Source organism: Mchenga conophoros, linkage group LG23 (genome assembly GCF_057382185.1).
Source record: "Mchenga conophoros isolate Kocher_MC1m ecotype Shallow Benthic linkage group LG23, M_conophoros_male_GT1.1, whole genome shotgun sequence".
Taxonomy (NCBI): domain Eukaryota; kingdom Metazoa; phylum Chordata; class Actinopteri; order Cichliformes; family Cichlidae; genus Mchenga; species Mchenga conophoros.
The window spans coordinates 45,299,800-45,318,537 of NC_140547.1; the positions used below are offsets into that span (position 1 = coordinate 45,299,800).

The window sequence follows — 18,738 nt, forward strand, 5'->3', positions numbered from 1 at the left end:
GACCAATAACCGTGATCCTTCCCAGGCCCTTGCAGTTGGTTGACAATAAAATCTATCCCGGCGTCCAGGTCTTGTAAAGCAACTGGGCTCTCAGTATCCTGTTTAAATGTCTCTCCGTAATAATGGTTCCTTGCATTGCAGGCTTTTCAAAATGCATTGTAGCTCATTCCCAGCCTAAAATAAAACTCACTCATACCGTCTCTGTCCACGGTATATAGGTTTAGCCTACTCTCATGCTTGTGTCTCTACGCAGCTGTCCAGGAATTGTATCAATATGATGTTGCCACAAATGCGTAATTCGTTGCCACGTTATACCCATTTCGTGCTCTCGAAAATAGTATTTCGAGGGTATTTTGTGGCCACAATTTATTTATTTTTGGACCATGTCATCAGAGGGGCTCCGTACAATTCAGGTACTATTATTATACTATTAGTGTTAATTGTACTTTCTGCAGTGTTTAAATGATTACATATACACACAGTTACTGTCCCTCCACACATACGACTTGGTTCTCCTTCTATGCCCCAGCTTTGTTTACTTTTTCCCACCGAGGCTTCTAGACTTCTGATTGGCCAGCATTTCTGCACGGTTAGGAATATATCTCCACCTGTTGCTTTGGCATGTTCCTAGCAGTGTTTTCCTTCATTTCTGCCTTTACGTGTGGACGGGATTATTTTTGAAAACAAAAACGGAAAATCTCCGTTCTCAAAAATACCCGTGTACGTGTGGACGTAGCCTCAGTCTATGTATTTACTGCTTTGTGGTGAAGGTCCGTGTCTCATGTCAGTGTGTTTAGTTTGCGTTTCCTCTGTCTCATCTTGTCAATCACTCCCAGCTGTGTCCTGGGACAGGGATAAAGGGCAAAAAAACAAAAACCAACTAAATAAGCAGACAAAAAAAAAAAAATATATATATATATATATATATACACACACACACATACATCAATCACCTGGATCACCTGTTGAGAAAGAAAAAAGAAAACAAGCAGAAGAAAACGAGAGCAATACAATAAACAACATCACAATGATATATAGTAATATAACAGTAAATACTAAATATTAAACATTATTGTGCAGCACATAAGATCAACAGAACACAGTGTGCTTTGAGGTACACTCTAAGAACTAAAACTGATAATTACTTAAATATTTTGGTGCAACACACTGACATTTTAGACCTTCTTCAGAATACTGTATATACTATGGGCATCATGGTGCTGATCCAGAATCCTTACATTATTATTTATTACTAGAGCTACAATAATAAAGCAATGAGGAGGGGGAAGTAATAAATATGAAATAATGTATTTATGATGATTCCATTTGTTTCACTATCCACTCTGTGCAGGGGCAAAGCTTATTACATGTATAGAGATACAATCATTTTACTGCTGTAAAATCCAAATTTTGTCTTATTTAAAATATAAATCTAATATAATCTGCATCTTAATGTATGTTCTTTAAAATACAGTGTGTTTTTAATATATTATAATTATAATAATGCATAATTATGTGGACATGTATATTAGATCGTTTTTTAGTGAAATATAATCCCCCCAGAAAGGCAGGAAATGCTCTGTAACTTACTTTAAAACTAAATATGTTCACTAAAACGGTGACAGAGCTACAGACCCATGACAGCCTTACACAGGTAGCCAGCAGCTATGACCAGCACTACATGTGCAGTTAATAAAAGGACAGGTAATGTTTGTCACGCTGTTGCACACACAGCACGCTCATTTGTTTCAGTTCGTCAAATTGCCACAAGACAACTTACCAACGTGTACGTAATAAGCTAATACTCCTGTGTGCTACACACTACAGTGTACGCTGTACACCTACTTACTGGGTTTGTCGCATCAGTCTGTGTCTCTGAGTTAACTTGTGTTTCTCTTACAGCTCCGGACCGCAAAAAATGCGCGTGCTCTTTGTGAGCTCGTTCCCGGCTCGTAACCAGCGCGTTCTGCCGTCGAGGGCGATCATTGGTTAAATGTGATCATGTGACTGATGCAAGCCAGATCCTTTTATTTAGCAAAACTGTGATTAATAGTTAAATATTATTGTTGAAGGGCACAGACAGGACTCCACACGCACGCACACATTAAAAAAAAATAATACTTTTTTTTTTTTAAAAGTTGCCTCAACAAAAGGGCACCTTGGGCACCCATCAGGAAAGGGGCGGGTGCTCAAGCCCCTCAAGCCCCCCCCTCTGCACGTGCCTGTCGCAGAGAACGGGGGTGTGAGAAGACTCCAAAACCTCCCTCCGCCCGCTCATTGTAGTGTTGATGCATGTGTGTTCTAAGGTGCATTTCCCCAGCTTTGGAAAATTCAGAGGCACAGATGAAGCTGGGGTACACAAAAACTGTAAAGCCAGGTGGAAAAGGTTCAGATAAGATGTCTTCCTGTTCCCCCAGTACGTTAAAGGATCCTCTGATCTTGGAATGTTTCTCTCCGACACTCTCCACAATACTAAGGGGTTGGCAGTCCGTTATAATAAAACTCAGGACTGCATGGTCCAGAACAGACTTCCTAGGTGCTTGATTTCAAAATAATAAAACGCATGTTAATTAAAAAATGATGATAAAGCAGTTCAGTGTCAATATAGGCCGACCTGTGTTCATTCTCGGTGTGTTTGTCTCCTCATTTTCATGTTTGGTTCTGTAATGCCTGAACACTGAGGAGGTGCTTTTGATTGTGTAACAAAGCTCAGCAGAATAGAAAATAAATAATTTACACTGCAAGTCACATTGCTGTTTTTCCTATTCTGATAGATTACACTGAAACAAAGACAGACAAACTATTCCCTTATTTGCAGTTAAAAGATCAAAATGATCCCACACAGCAGAAACATTTTTTTTTCTTTCAAGCTCAATTTTGTTATGGAGAGATGTTTTTTTTTTTGTTTTTTTTATCTTTGCGAGAGTAATTTTGGTTTTTTGGGGGGTTTTTTTGGTGGCGACTCATCCCATTGACAGATGCAGATGCGGTACCTTTTAAACACAGTTTAGCGCGTTGGTAATGAGCGATACAGCAGCTGTATCGATCACGTGACTTTTTCTTAAAGCGACACACGCACCGATACAGGTTTCGCTCTGTGAGCTTGATACAAGCGTCGGTGCATCAGTGTTGCTGGACCCATCACTACTATATAGTGATGTGTTGTGGTGCTTTGCTCCCACCCCTTGTGTTCCGTGTTTTCGTCTTCCCTTCGTGTAATTCTTCATATTCGTGTACTGTTAGTTTTCCCAGTTTAGGTTTTTGCTTAGTTTCCATGCTCACCTTCGCCATTTCTGTTTGTATCACCATGTGATGAATAAACTCACTTGCATCTGAGCTGCCTGCATAAAGGGTCCTTTAATAATTTACACACGGCTCGCAAACCGTGACAAAAACACTGGAAAAATTGGGCTGTTCTAAAACGTTTGACGGGTAGTGTATATATTTAGTTTATATATTTTCTTTATTTATAATAGTTTGTTTTATATTGTAGCAAAGTGTTACTTGGATACTTCTCTATGTGCTTCTTCATGTGCAATTTTGTTGCATTCTGAGCCTTAGAAATTTATTGTGATGAACTGCTGTTAGAATCAAGTTAAATTCTGATAAATCAGACAATTACCTCTCCAGCTGTTGTTACAGTCTTTGTTTATCGGATCCTTACAGGGTAAAAGATGACGACACCTAAAGAAATCCTTCTGGGGACTTTGAAGGATTTGGGACGTGATGACTTTGAAGAATTTAAGTGGCATCTGAAGAACGGGTCTGTAGAAGGTTTACCAGCAATCCCAGAGAGTGAACTGGAGGATGCAGAGAGGACGGACATAGTGGATCTGATGTTTGATACCTACTCTATCAACACTTTTGAAGTCACTAAAAATCTTTTGGGGAGGTTAAACAGGAATGATCTGTTGGAGAATTTAAATAAAACCATCCCAGAACCCACAGGTAAGTCAGGGAATGACTAAACAAAAAATACATAAACAATAAAAACATTAGTTAACATTACACAGGTGCCATTAAAATCCATATAAATAATAAATCCAAAACACTTGCCAACACTTTCAGGAGTGAGAGACTGCAGAAAGCCAACAGTTTGTGTTTTATGCATCTGCACAAATAACCTCCTGTGTACACATGAATATCTGCTCTTTGGGTTGGTTTGATTAAAATGGGACCAGCAGCAGGTTTTCTGCCCATTTTACAGATTTATATTGTCAGATTGGTTTTAGAGCTGTTTTATCAACATAAATGAGGCGACAACAACAGTTTGGGACACGTCACAAATATGATCAAAGTGCTTTCTCTTAAATCTATTTACCAGTTGAAGGTAAAGTTTAAAAAAATGGCTGCCATTTCTTTCTGCTGTTTGGAGACCCAAACAAAAAAATGCCCACACAGTAAATGCTTTTTATTATGGTTGATAAACAGGACACTAAGGTGATTGGTCAAAGGTTGGAGGAAAGCCACAGTTCTCCTTATTTGACTGAAATCCACCATTTCAGCTCATGTTTTTTCTTCTGCAGCTTTCTTGGAGATTCCACTTCAGCCTTCTTGCTGGCAACGCTCCCGTTACCAAGCTTCCCTTAGGCAGCATCATTAGAAGACATAGCATACATTTACACTGCTATGCAGATGATACCCAGCTCCATCTGTCCATGAAGCCAGATAACACACACCAATGAGTTAAACTGCAGGAACGTCTTAAAGACATAAAGACCTGGATGGCCGCTAACCTTCTGCTTCTTAATACAGATCAAACTGAGGTTATTGTACTCGGCCCTGAAAATCTTAGAAATATGGTATCTAAGCAGATTCTTACTCTGGATGGCATTACCTTGGCCTCCAGTAACGCTGTGAGGAACCTTGGAGTCATTTTTGACCAGGACATGTCCTTCAACGCACATATTAAACAAATATGCAAGACTGCTTTCTTCCATTTGTGCAACATCTCTAAAGTTAGAAATATCCTGTCTCAGAGTGACGCTGAAAAACTAGTTCTGTCATGGTCCTGGGTCGTTCAGCGTTTTGTTTCATTTTTGGTATCACCTTGTGTACTTTGTGTTAATTCTGATTTTGTATTAGTTCTTAGGTTGATCTCTACCTGTGTCTTTCCTCTGTGTTCTGTTCGTGTCCCCGAGTTTGTGTTGTAAAACAGTCTGTTTCCTGTTTTACTTTGAAGGTTTGTGTCTCGTCTTGTGAATTAGGATCAGCTGTGCTCCCCTCCTGTGTGTCATTCCCTCATTACCTTGTGTGTATTTATAGTATGTGTCTGCCTGTGTTCCTCGTTGTGTCGTCTGCATTACTGTGTTAATCAGTGTTACTACTCGTCTCTCTATCCAGCCTTCTTTGTGTCATCTCTGTGTATTCCCCGCTATCCTTATGTTTTCAGGTTTGTCTGTTACAGTGGCTTGCAAAAGTATTCGGCCCCCTTGAACTTTTCCACATTTTGTCACATTACAGCCACAAACATGAATCAGTTTTATTTGAATTCCAGGTGAAAGACCAACACAAAGCGGTGTACACGTGAGAAGTGGAATGAGAATCATACATGACTCCAAACATTTTGTACAAATAAATAACTGCAAAGTGGGGTGTGCGTAATTATTCAGCCCCCTTTGGTCTGAGTGCAGTCAGTTGCACATAGACGTTGCCTGATGAGTGCTAATGACTAAATAGAGTGCACCTGTGTGTAATCGAACAAGGCCGAACAAGGAGAGTGCTGATCCGAAATGCAGCCAAGAGGCCCATGGTGACTCTGGACGAGCTGCAGAGATCTACAGCTCAGGTGGGGGAATTATTAGTCGTGCACTGCACAAAGTTGGCCTTTATGGAAGAGTGGCAAGAAGAAAGCCATTGTTAACAGAAAACCATAAGAAGTGCCGTTTGCAGTTTGCCACAAGCCATGTGGGGGACACAGCAAACATGTGGAAGAAGGTGCTCAGGTCAGATGAGACCAAAATGGAACTTATTGTTCAAAATGCAAAACGCTATGTGTGGTGGAAAACTAACAGTGCACATCACTCTGAACACACCATCCCCACTGTCAAATATGGTGGTGGCAGCATCATGCTCTGGGGGTGCTTCTCTTCAGCAGGGACAGGGAAGCTGGTCAGAGTTGATGGGAAGATGGATGGAGCCAAATACAGGGAAATCTTGGAAGAAAACCTCTTGGAGTCTGCAAAAGACTTGAGACTGGGGCGGAGGTTCACCTTCCAGCAGGACAACGACACTAAACATAAAGCCAGGGCAACAATGGAACGGATTAAAAGCAAACATATCCATGTGTTAGAATGGCCCAGTCAAAGTCCAGATCTAAATCCAATCCAGAATCTGTGGCAAGATCTGAAAACTGCTGTTCACAAACGCTGCCCATCTAATCTGCCTGAGCTGGAGCTGTTTTGCAAAGAAGAATGGGCAAGAATTTCAGTCTGTAGATGTGCAAAGCTGGTAGAGACAGACCCTAAAAGACTGGCAGCTGGAACTGCAGCAAAAGCTGGTTCTACAAAGTATTGACTCAGGGGGCTGAATAATTACGCACACCCCACTTTGCAGTTATTTATTTGTACAAAATGTTTGGAATGATGTCTGATTTTCGTTCCACTTCTCACGTGTGCACCACTTTGTGTTGGTCTTTCACCTGGAATTCCACTAACATTGATTCATGTTTGTGGCTGTAATGTGACAAAATGTGGAAAAGTTCAAGGGGGCCGAATACTTTTGCAAGCCACTGTAGTTTTTCCAGTTTAGGTTTATGTTTAGTTCTGCCCTCACCTTGGTTTGTTCACTGTAAATAAAACCTCACTCGCATCTCCACCACTGTCTGCAACTTGGGTCCTCATTTAACTCCACCGCACGACTGCTGCCCCAGCCGTGACAAGTTTATGCATTTATTACGTCAAGGCTGGATGACTGTAATTCATTATTATCAGCAAGTCCTAAAAACTCGCTGAAAAGGCTTCAGTTAATCCAAAATGCTGCAGCAAGAGTCCTGACAGGGACTAGAAAGAGAGAGCAGATTTCTCCTGTATCGACTTCCTGTTAAATCCAGAATTGAATTCAAAATCCTGCTCCTCACATACAAGGTCTTAAATAATCAGGCCCCATCTTATCTTAATGACCTTGTAGTACCATATCCCCCTATTAGAGCACTTCGCTCTCGCTCTGCAGGCCTACTTGTTGTTCACAGAGTATTTAAAAGTAGAATGGGAGGCAGAGCCTTCAGTTTTCAGGACCCAAAAAGATAGTTGGGGTTTTTTCTGTTGTATTATTGTAGGTTCTTTATCTTACAATATAAAGCACATTGGGGTGACTGTTGTTGTTATTTGGAGGAATTAATAAAAAAAACTTTTATACTTGAAATTCTTTCATTTATTCTACATATTTATTCATTACTGGCTCCATAGTGTTGTTTATGTAATATGTGAAATGTTGCTAGTATTGATTTGGTGCTGTATAAATAAACATAATTAAATCAAATGTGTCTCTATAAAACCTGCCCTCAGTTATAACCCAAGTGTCAGGGCTCAATGGCTCATGAAAAGGAATGGAGTCAAGCACAGAACCAAAAAACGGAGGCTGAGTGACTTTTAACAGAAATGTATTTTACTAGATTTCTTGACGGAGAAAGCTGAATCACGGCTAAATTCAACAGCAAGCGAGGTATTATGAGAAGTGCAGAGCTGAGGCCAGAACATAAGCTGAGGCAGGTCAAAGGTACAACAGGGGCAGAATCGAGCGAATAGAAACTATCCAGGATCACTGGAACAAAGGAGATAATAATCAGAGTGGTCCACAGTGTAGTGAATGAGTCCAAGATTTAAAAACTAAGAGGTGTTACGTGGCTGCAGGTGGAGATCAGCTGGAGGAGGAGATGAATTAAATCTGGGTACAGAGTGAGATGTGGGTGCACAGGGAGGCAGGCAGGTGAGGATGGCAGTTTGCAAGAGTGAGTTTTCCCAGCAGTGGCAGGGCAGAATCCTGAGGCGTGACTTATGGCGAGAGTTGGAAGATGTATCCAGGTGCCGATTAGGGAACAGGAAAAGAGGGTTACGCGAAACAAGCTGAGGAGCACAAGACAAAATGTGAGGCAGAGAACTGACTGTGGTAAGCAGACAATCTGGAGAAGGTTCATTGTGAGTGCTGCTCATAGATACTGCCGGAGTAATTGGCAACAGGTGAGGAGCACGGAGGAGTGAGGAGGGCTCCACCCAGGCGAGGAGAGCTGATGCTGTGGAAAGTTACTCAGACTCACTCGGATCATGACACCAAGAGTCCAGTGAACTGAACACATAACCACAGTAACCAGAATGCAGTTTTCTCATTTGTGTCATTTGCTGTTTATTCATGCAGAGATTCTCACTGAGTGTCAGCTCAAACTCAAGTCAGACCTGAAGCAGAAGTTCCAGTGTGTGCTCGAGGGGATTTCTACAACAGAAAACCCGACCCTCCTGAGTCAGATCTACACAGAGCTCTACATCACAGGGGGAGGGACTGCAGAGGTCAATGATGAACATGAGGTCAGACAGATTGAAACAGCATCCAGGAAACCAGACAGACCAGAAACAACCATCAGACAAGAAGACATCTTTAAACTCCCACCTGGAAGAGATAAACCAATCAGAACAGTGCTGACAATGGGAGTGGCTGGCATTGGGAAAACAGTCCTAACACAGAAGTTCACCCTGGACTGGGCTGAAGACAAAGCCAACCAGGACATCCAGTTCATGTTTCCATTCACTTTCAGAGAGCTGAATCTGCTGAAGGAGGACAAGTTCAGCTTGGTGGAACTTGTTCATCACTTCTTTACTGAAACCAAAAAAGCAGGAATCTACATCTTTGAAGACTTCCAGGTTGTGTTCATCTTTGATGGTCTGGATGAGTGTCGACCTCCTCTGGACTTCCACAAAACTGCAATCCTGACTGACCCTAGAAAGTCCACCTCAGTGGATGTGCTGCTGATAAACCTCATCAGGGGGGAACTGCTTCCCTCTGCTCGCCTCTGGATAACCACACGACCTGCAGCAGCCAATCAGATCCCTCCTGACTGTGTTGGCGTGGTGACAGAGGTCAGAGGGTTCACTGACCCACAGAAGGAGGAGTACTTCAGGAAGAGATTCGGAGATGAGGAGCAGGCCAGCAGCATCATCTCCCACATCAAGACATCACGAAGCCTCCACATCATGTGCCACATCCCAGTCTTCTGCTGGATCACTGCTACAGTTCTGGAGTTTGTCATGAAGAACAAAGAGAGTCAAGATCTGCCTAAGACTCTCACAGAGCTCTACCTACGCCTTTTGCTATTTCACCTAAAAACGAAGGACATCAAGTATGATGGAGGAGCTGAGACAGATTCATGCAGGAAGATCATTGAGTCTCTGGGAAAACTGGCCTTTGATCAGCTGCAGAAAGGAAACCTGATCTTCTATAAATCAGACCTGACAGAGTGTGGCATCGATATCAGAGCAGCCTCAGTGTACTCAGGAGTGTTCACACAGATCTTTAAAGCTGATGAGTGTCACATGTTCACCGGTGTCGTTTACTGTTTCGTCCATCTGAGCATTCAGGAGTTCTTTGCTGCTCTTCATGTCTATCTGACCTTCATCAACTCTGGAGTCAACCTGCTTAAGAAACAATCTCCTCACTTTAAAATCTTCCACAAAACACTTACTGTAAAAGAATTCTACCAGAGTGCTGTGGACAAAGCCTTAGAGAGTCCAAATGGCCACCTGGACTTGTTCCTCCGCTTCCTCCTGGGTCTTTCACTGCAGACCAATCAGGATCTTCTATGCATGCTGACACAGACAGGAAGTAGCTCACAGACCAATCAGGAAACAGTCCAGTACATCAAGAAGAAGCTCAGTGGGAAACTGTCTGCAGAGAAAAGCATCAACCTGCTCCACTGTCTGAATGAACTGGATGATCGTTCTCTAGTGGAGGAGATCCAACAGTCCCTGAGATCAGGACGTCTCTCCACAGATCAACTGTCTCCTGCTCAGTGGTCGGCTCTGGTCTTCATCTTACTGTCATCAGATCTGGATGAGTTCAACCTGAAGAAATACTCCCGTTCAGAGAAGGCATTTTTGAAGCTGCTGCCAGTGGTCAAAGCATCCAAGAAAGTGCTGTAAGTGAATCTATGAACAAATATGTTTAATAATGCTAGATGAATAAAAGAATATGTCTCCATTGTTATTCTTCCTCAGGCTGAGAGATTGTAAACTCTCAAAAAGAAGCTTTGAAGCTTTGTCTGAAATTCTCAGCTCCCCATCCAATCATCTGAGAGAGCTGGACCTGAGCTCGAACTACCTGCAGGATTCAGAATTGGATTTGCTGTGTGTTGGACTAAAGAGTCCTGACAGTAAACTTGAAACTCTCAGGTAAGGATACAGACGTTTTGACACTTTTTGACTCTTAAATCTGTAAGTTTGTCTTGATGCGGACGTTCAAAGTCAGCACAATTTTCCTTTTAAGTTCCTGAGTTTATATTTTTGACTGTCAGGTTGTCTGGACAGATGTTTTTATTTTATTTTATTTTTTTACTTGTCCCTAAAGTCAGAACTAAACCCACATGTAGATGACTTTCAAATTCAAATTCAAATTCAAATTCAAATTCAAATTTTATTTGTCACGTACACAGTCATACACAGTACGATATGTAGTGAAATGCTTGGACAACTGCTCGTGACCTAAAGAAAACAAAAAAGGAAAAGGCTATGAATAAGATAGGAAATAAATATGAAAAATTAAAAAGGGTAAATTTAACTAGGAAGGAATAAAATATAAATTAAGGTTAAAAATGAAATAACTGTACAACACAAATTAGAATGAAGGGTAAATTTAACTGGGAAAGAATAAGATAAAATACATAAATTAAAGTTGAAAATAAAATAACTGTACAACAAAATACACAATATAGAACTATATAAGAATGTATGAAGAAATATAAATAAATATATACACAATAACAGCAGCTGTACAAGTATTAGCTTGAAATGAAGAATATAGTGTCCAGTGTTGTGCAATCCACATTATGTCTTGTGCAGTGCAAATATGCTTAAAGTGATTTAAGTGATGAAGTGAAAACAATGTCCAGAATGTCCAGTGTGTGTAAGAACTGTATGTGTGGGTCAGTCCTGTGTGGTGGTGTGATTGAGAGACCGTATCGCCTGCAGGAAGAAGCTCCTCCTCAGTCTCTCTGTGTTGGTCTTCAGGGAGCGGAATCGCTTTCCTGACCTCAACAGAGAGAACAGTCTGTTGTTGGGATGGCTGAGGTCCTTCACGATCTTCCTGGCCTTGGTCCAGCACCGCCTGCTGTAGATTGAGTGCAGGTCAGGGAGCTCGGAGCGGATGGTGCGCTCAGCTGATCGCACAACCCTCTGTAGAGCTCGTCTGTCCTGCATGGTGCTGTTCCCGAACCAGGTTAAGATGTTTCCCGCCAGGATGCTCTCTATGGTGCACGAGTAAAAGTTCCTGAGCACCTTGGAGGGCAGTTGGAAGTCTCTCAAGCGGCGTCCGGGTACACACCGGCTCACTCCTTGGCGGCTCGCTCGGGCCACTTCGGAGGTGGGGTGCCCCCGGCCTCTCGGCCTGGGGCTCGGTCACTCAGGCACAGCTGGCTGCCGGCGGAGCTCACGGGCGCGTCACTGCAACTCCCCCTGGCTTCTGCTCCGCGGCTGCTGAATGAGCCCTCATCTGGGACTCTCCTTAGCTCTTACTGGGACAGCGGCGCGGCTGCCCCTCTGTGGGTCTTCCTTGGTCTCTTGTGTTCTGGGGGCCTCTGGATGTCTGGAGTTTTGATCTCCTCCATACCTGCTTGATACCATAGAGGACAGGGCTGTGGCTCCCCACACTCCCTAGCAGATCATTACATGGAGAAACCTTTTAACATAATTCCCCCTTCTAGTGTCCAAGTGAGTAAGTGATGTGTGGAGGAGATGAGAGATGGCATCGTCTGTGGAACGATTTGGACGGTAAGCGAACTGTAGTGGGTCCAGTGTGTCTGGTGGTGAAGAAATGATGAAGTCTCTGACCAGGCGTTCAAAACACTTCATCACTACTGAGGTGAGGGCTACAGGGCGATAGTCATTGAGAGAAGCAGGGTGGGGTTTCTTCGGGACAGGAACAATGATGGACTCTTTAAGCATGTGGGGATCACCGACTGAGATAAAGAGATGTTGAATATCTCAGTGAACACAGGAGCTAGCTGGTATGCGCAGTGTCTTAGGATACGACCTGGGATGCCGTCTGGTCCTGCTGCTTTCCTGGTGTTCACTCTCTTGAAGGCTCTCCTTACTTCATGCTCGGAGATGACGAGCACGTTTCCGGTGCTGGCAGTATCTTCCTGTCTACAGCCGTTAGCGCCGCTAGCACTAGCATTGTTGGAGTCCTTAGCTGCAGCCTCAAAGCGAGCATAGAAAGTTACTGGAGCAGCCTTCCTGAAGACAGCAGTGTGTTTTCATGCTTTTAAAGCCAAACTCACCTTTCAGACCTGGCTTTCATTTATTATCTATTTTTATTTGTTTATTATATATTTATTTCTACTGTTTAACTACTGCTCACATCTTTTATCCTCCTTTTTAATTGTTCATTTCTTTTTACCCAGTGTTTCTATATTGCACTTTGTATTTGTCATCTATATTTATCATGCACTACTTTGCTCATTTATTGTTTGGTTTTAATGTTATTAAATTCCGGTTCTTTTGGTATTCGTTATGGCCAAAAAGACACGGCTCAAAAGTGGTCTTTTTACTTTAAAAGATTATCTTTATTTTACATATCCGGATATGGAGACCTGAACACACAACCCCAGGTCTGAAGCACAAAACAGCAAGCCTAGTCATTTATATAGACGTCACACACACTTTAAGTTTCGACCAAACACTCTGCTTAGTTTCACTTTTCGCCTGCAAAAGCATGTAATTTCCTGTCAGTCCTGTCGGCACAGAGTGTACTCAGATTTGGGCCTTTCTTATAAAGCAATATAATCAGCATATAAGTATTTAAGATTATAAATTTAAACCTCAACAATGTTCTTACCTGGGGTCCGTTCTTCGTACCTCGCTTACTACATCCAAGATCAAATCATCGCGCCAACTTTGAGCTTGCTATTCCGGTACTCCGAACACACCTGTTGTTGACGATTAGTATAGCTGGATGAAGTAATGTGAGATCACTGGGTGGCTTAACAGGGGCTACGCATCGATAGTAGAAACATTGATCGGCAACCCTTTGTTTGTTTATTGATTTCACACAGATACATACAGGTCATTTCCTAAAAAAGGGAAATGTACTATTAACATTCTATTACATGTATGTGATTATTACAGATGTAATTCATATTTCAGAGTAGTAATTGCAAATTACTTTGTGTAATCAAGATGAGAGACCACGGCTATAAAAGCGAAGGTGGATTTGGGAAGCCTGTCGCAGCCATGTGCTGTCCGTTTACGCGAGCCACCCATTGCGGAAGGTGCAAGATTGATAAGGAGAGTCCTCAGAATCCAGCGTATATTGCGGGACAGACAGGATCCTTTAGCTCAGCGCGACAGTGTGCTCATAGAGAGATATCGATTTTCCCGTGAGGGTATTATTTACTTAACCAACTTGTTGACGAGGGGGTGCCGGACCACCACCTGTCTTTTTTGCTCTGCCCTTTTCTTGGTTGCTGTTATGAACAAACAAACAGATTATTTCAGGGTCTCTTTCCAAGAGACGAAAAGCAATATAAGTGATAAATATTACCATTCTGTAGAATATTCTTATATTTCACTTTTACTTGTTCCCATGTTCTAGTGGGTCCTGTTGTGGCTCTAATGTGAAAGGGGATATAATGTAATATAATATAATATAATGTAATATAATATTGGATAATATAGTGTAATATAATAAATCTACCCTACCGCCTACTGGTGTTGGCCAGAGGGGCCGATGGCGCGATATGGCAGCCTGGCTTCTGTCAGTCTGCCCCAGGGCAGCTGTGGCTACAACTGATTAAACTCTGAAACTCCTGAAATCCCTCACTCAAGAGTTCTTGCTCTGCTGCCGAAAAATACCGAGCGCGCTCCTTCGACATTTCCGCCGACCAATCAGAGGGTTGCCGATCAATGTTTCTGCTATCGATGTGTAGCCCCTTTTACGACACCCAGTGATCTCACATTACTTCATCCAGCTGTACTAATCGTCAACAGCAGGTGTGTTCGGAGAACCGGATTAGCGAGCTCACCGTTAGCGCGATGATTTGGTCTTGGATGTGTCATTTGATCTTGGATGTAGTAAGCGACGTACGAAGAACGGGCCCCAGGTCTCTGGTTTGTTTGTTTGTTTGTTTGTTTGTTTTGCTCAGTTCTGTTTTTCTGAGGTTTTTTAAGTTATTAAATTTGTAACTCTAGTGATTTGTGTATGTGACAGAGAGGCACTGCTAGGGATTTTTTGACACAAGTTGTTCTTGTAAAATCAGTCTGTGGAGGTTCTCAGACATCCAGGGGCCCGTTCTTCGTACCTCGCTAAGTAGGTTAGCCGGATTAGATTGTTGACGATTTCGCGTGATCCTGGATCAGTCGGTTCCCCGAAGCTCATCCGGGACTTGCTGTCATAGCAACAGAGCCGTAAGCGTAAACCTGCTCGGGAGCAGGTTTACTTTATGTAAACAGGATTAGATCGCGGCCACGCAGGTATGTCCGCTTCATTTATACGAAAGCAACAGCGATATTCCACCACTGTTTCACCATAAATAAATATTATCAATGTAACTAAAGATAATGCAGCACTTGATCCTTTTATTGATGTCACACAGATACATACAGGTCATTTCCTAAAAAAGGGAAATGAACTATTAACATTCTATTACATGTATGTGATTATTACAGATGTAATTCATATTTCAGAGTAGTAATTGTAAATTACTTCGTGTAATCAAGATGAGAGACCACGGCTATAAAAGCGAAGGTGGATTTGGGAAGCCTGTCGCAGCCATGTCCTGTCCGTATACGCGACCAACCCATTGCGGAAGGTGCAAGATTGATAAGGAGAGTCCTCAGAATCCAGCGTATATTGCGGGACAGACAGGATCCTTTAGCTCAGCGCGACAGTGTGCTCATAGAGAGATATCGATATTCCCGTGAGGGTATTATTTACTTAACCAACTTGTTGACGAGGGGGTGCAGGACCACCACCTGTCTTTTTTTCCTCTGCCCTTTTCTTGGTTGCTGTTATGAACAAACTAACAGAGTATTACAGGCCAGTATTACCTTGCCAAGAGACGCAAAGCAATCTAAGAGATAAATATTACCATTCTGTAGAATACTCCTGTATTCCACTTTTACTTGTTCCCATGTTCTTGTGGGTCCTGTTGTGGCTCTAATGTGAAAGGGGATATAATATAACATATTATAATATAATATAATGCCATATGATATTGGACAATATAGTGTCATATGATAGATCTACCCTACCGCCTACTGGTGTTGGCCAGAGGGGCCGATGGCGCGATATGGCAGCCTGGCTACAACCGTAGCTGCCTCCACCAGTGTGTGAATGTGGGAGTGAATGAATAGTGGTATCGTAAAGCGCTTTGGGTGCCTTGGAAAGCGCTATATAAACCCAATCCATTATCATTATTATTATTATTAAATTACCTACGAGTTTGATTTGTCAGCAACTTTCTGCCAGCCCTCTCTCCTTGCTTTTGCAGCCTTTGCAGTGTTCCCTTGCATTCTGATTAAACTCTGAAACTCCTGAAATCCCTCACTCATGAGTTCTTGCTCTGCTGCCGGAAAATACTGAGCACGCCCCTTGGACATTTTCGCCGACCAATCAGCGGGTTGCCGATCAATGTTTCTACTATCGATGCGTAGCCCCTTTTACGACACCCAGTGATGTCACATTCCTGCGTCCAGCTGTAGTAATCGTCAACAGCAGGTGTGTTCGGGGAACCGGATTAGCGAGCTCACGGTTAGCGCGATGATTTGATCTTGGATGTGTCATTTGATCTTGGATGTAGTAAGCGACGTACGAAGAACGGGCCCCTGGTCACCGTAGTCTAAGGAGCTTGGAAAGAAAAGCGTCTTCTTTAAGTTTCCTTGAAGATGTTTCACCTCTTATGAGAGGGTCAAATGGTGGAGTAGGGCAGTCAGTGAAAGGGCAATGGTGGTGGCTCAGGGTTTGTATGTTTGGGGGGTTCAGAGGGAAAAGATGAATGCAGGTCTGGAGTTGGTGTGTGAGAGCAGGGAGTGAATTCAGCATCCTGACAACCTGGATGAAGCTGTCTCTCAGTCTCCTGGTTCTGGCCCGGAGGCTCTTCAGTCTCATCCCTGATGACAGCAGGTCCTGACAAACATGTTGATAGTGTCACCACCCGATCGTTGGGGGGTGGAGTCTTCTGTGCTGGGGTGTCGTTCTGTGTCTCAAAGCAAGAGAAAATTTCACTTAGCTCTTACGGTAATGTGGTGGACCCGACAGCAGTCTGAGGAGTGGGCTTGTAGTCTGTGATGGTCTGTATCCCTTGCCACAGCCTCTGAGTATCTCTGCTGTCACTGAAGCTTTGCAAAATCCTCCTGGAGCACTGCATTTCCACCTCTCTGATGCATGTGACAGGTTTGCCCTTGCTGTTGTTAGGCTCACCTCATCCCCAGCTTTCAAGGCTGCATTTCTCACCCTCAGGAGCCTGTAGACCTCACCTGTGAGCCATGGTTTCTGATTGGCCTGGACAGTGGTCTCTATGACCTCATCGATGCCTTTTGAGATGTAGCCAATGACAGTTTCTGTATATTCCTGCAGGTCTGTGGTGTTGTCATGTGTGGCGGCCTGTTTAAGGATCTCCCAGTCTGTGGTGGAAAAGCAGTATTGCAGGTCCTTCTGGCCACACACGTACCTGCTTACGAACTGGTTTAGTGACTTTGACCAGGGGCCTGTATGCTGGCATTAGCATAACAGTGATGTGATCAGAGGCACCAAAGTGGGTGGGGGGCTTTGTAATCTCCTTTCTTGGTGGTGAAAACATTATCCAAAAAGTCGTTTCCTTGTGTTGGAAATTCAATGTGTCTATGCAGTAGTAAACATAGGGGGTGTCCAAATTCATGGGCTGCATCCTCCTGAGGACGCATTTGTAGACCGATTACGTCACAGCGACACGATGAAGGCTGTCCAAATTCATAGACTCCTCTGAATGCAGCCGACCAATGCGTCCTCTTTTTCCCCAAAATTAAAGGATGGGTCGGGTGTGTCCTTCATGGCCCACCATATCCCAGAATTCATAGCGTGGCCCATCCAATTCCACTTTCCGGCAATGGCGGTCGCTACTAAGTTTTCAATATTACTCTTATTACTCTTTCTGGGTCACAAAATAAACTTTTAACATATTTTCAGGTGAGAATGTAGCTGTGTAAACTTTAAATATCTGCTCAGTTTATCAAGATATCGCATATTTGCAAAAGTGCTCCGACGTTTCTGAGACGTCTGTTACCCACCAGCTCGATAGCTAGCCGAGAGCTCGAGGGTCAGTAGAGCCGCCGAGAACAGCAAACTCCCGGCACATCATGTTCAGATCACCGCGGTCTTTCGCTACTCAGGTTAAACGTAATATATAAGTGACTTAGACAACCTAAAAATTTTATTGTTTGACTTTTTTCAGTGTTTTATTTGTTCCTGAGTAAATCAGTTTGGCTGAGATTAAAGTTATTAGATTAGATTAGACAAAATAAACCTTTACAGTGGCAAAAGTATTCGGTCCCCTTGAACTTTCCCACATTTTGTCACGTTACAGCCACAAACATGAATCAATTTTATTGGAATTCCACGTGAAAGACCAACACAAACTGGTGTACACATGAGAAGTGGAATGAAAATCATACATGACTCCAAACATTTTTTACAAATAAATAACTGCAAAGTGGGGTGTGTGTAATTATTCAGCCCCCTTTGGTCTGAGTGCAGTCAGTTGCCCATAGACGTTGCCTGATGAGTGGTAATGACTAAATAGAGTGCACCTGTGTGTAATCTAATGTCAGTACAAATACAGCTGCTCTGCGACGGCCTCAGAGGTTGTCTAAGAGAATATTGAGAGCAACAACACCATGAAGTCCAAAGAACACAGCAGACAGGTCAGGGATAAAGTTATTGAGAAATTTAAAGCAGGCTTAGGCTACAAAAAGATTTCCCAAGCCTTGAACATCCCACGGAGCACTGTTCAATAGTGATGGGCAGATGAAGCCTCATGAAGCACTGAAGCTTTTCATCCAATTGGTTCACCCCAACGCGAAGCTTCTTGAAGCTTCATTTGCTCTAGCAGGACACCTACTGGACGTAAAAATATTAGTTGGCATGAATTTGAAGAGTGTGGCATTTTGCACACAGCCTGTGAATGTCAACAACAAAAGGAGTGTGTAAAACATCTATATTGTAGTGATGGCAGTATACTGTGTATATTTATGCTGGCAGTATGGAAAATGATTATTTGGAAATGCCTAAAATGGAAATGATCATATACTGTGAGGTGAGGTGTGGACAGTGGTTGTGCTTTTGTAACATTGAGGCAAGGACAGTGATTAGTAGGGGTGCAACGATACACAAAATTCACGGTTCGGTTCGGTTCGATACTTTGGTGTCACGGTTCGATATTTTTTCGATACAAAAAAATGTTCATGCCTTTTTAATTTGTCATTTATTAAAATTATAAATATATATTTTAACTCAAAAGTACAGTTTTTAAATTTAACCCTAACCCTTGTGCGTGTTTTTTATTTT

The 18,738-nt window shown here is 42.7% G+C and overlaps 1 protein-coding gene across 1 annotated transcript in view; it reads left to right on the top strand.

Annotated features, from left to right (window-relative positions):
* The first annotated feature begins 3,674 nt into the window (after positions 1–3,674).
* Positions 3,675–18,738, top strand: part of LOC146548116 (NLR family CARD domain-containing protein 3-like) — a 57,315-nt gene continuing 42,251 nt past the window's right edge. Inside the window, exons 1-3 of the mRNA XM_085265027.1 lie at positions 3,675–3,948; positions 8,353–10,123; positions 10,203–10,376. Coding sequence (XP_085121153.1) covers positions 3,675–3,948; positions 8,353–10,123; positions 10,203–10,376 — 2,219 coding nt within the window. The remainder of the gene's footprint in view (positions 3,949–8,352; positions 10,124–10,202; positions 10,377–18,738) is intronic.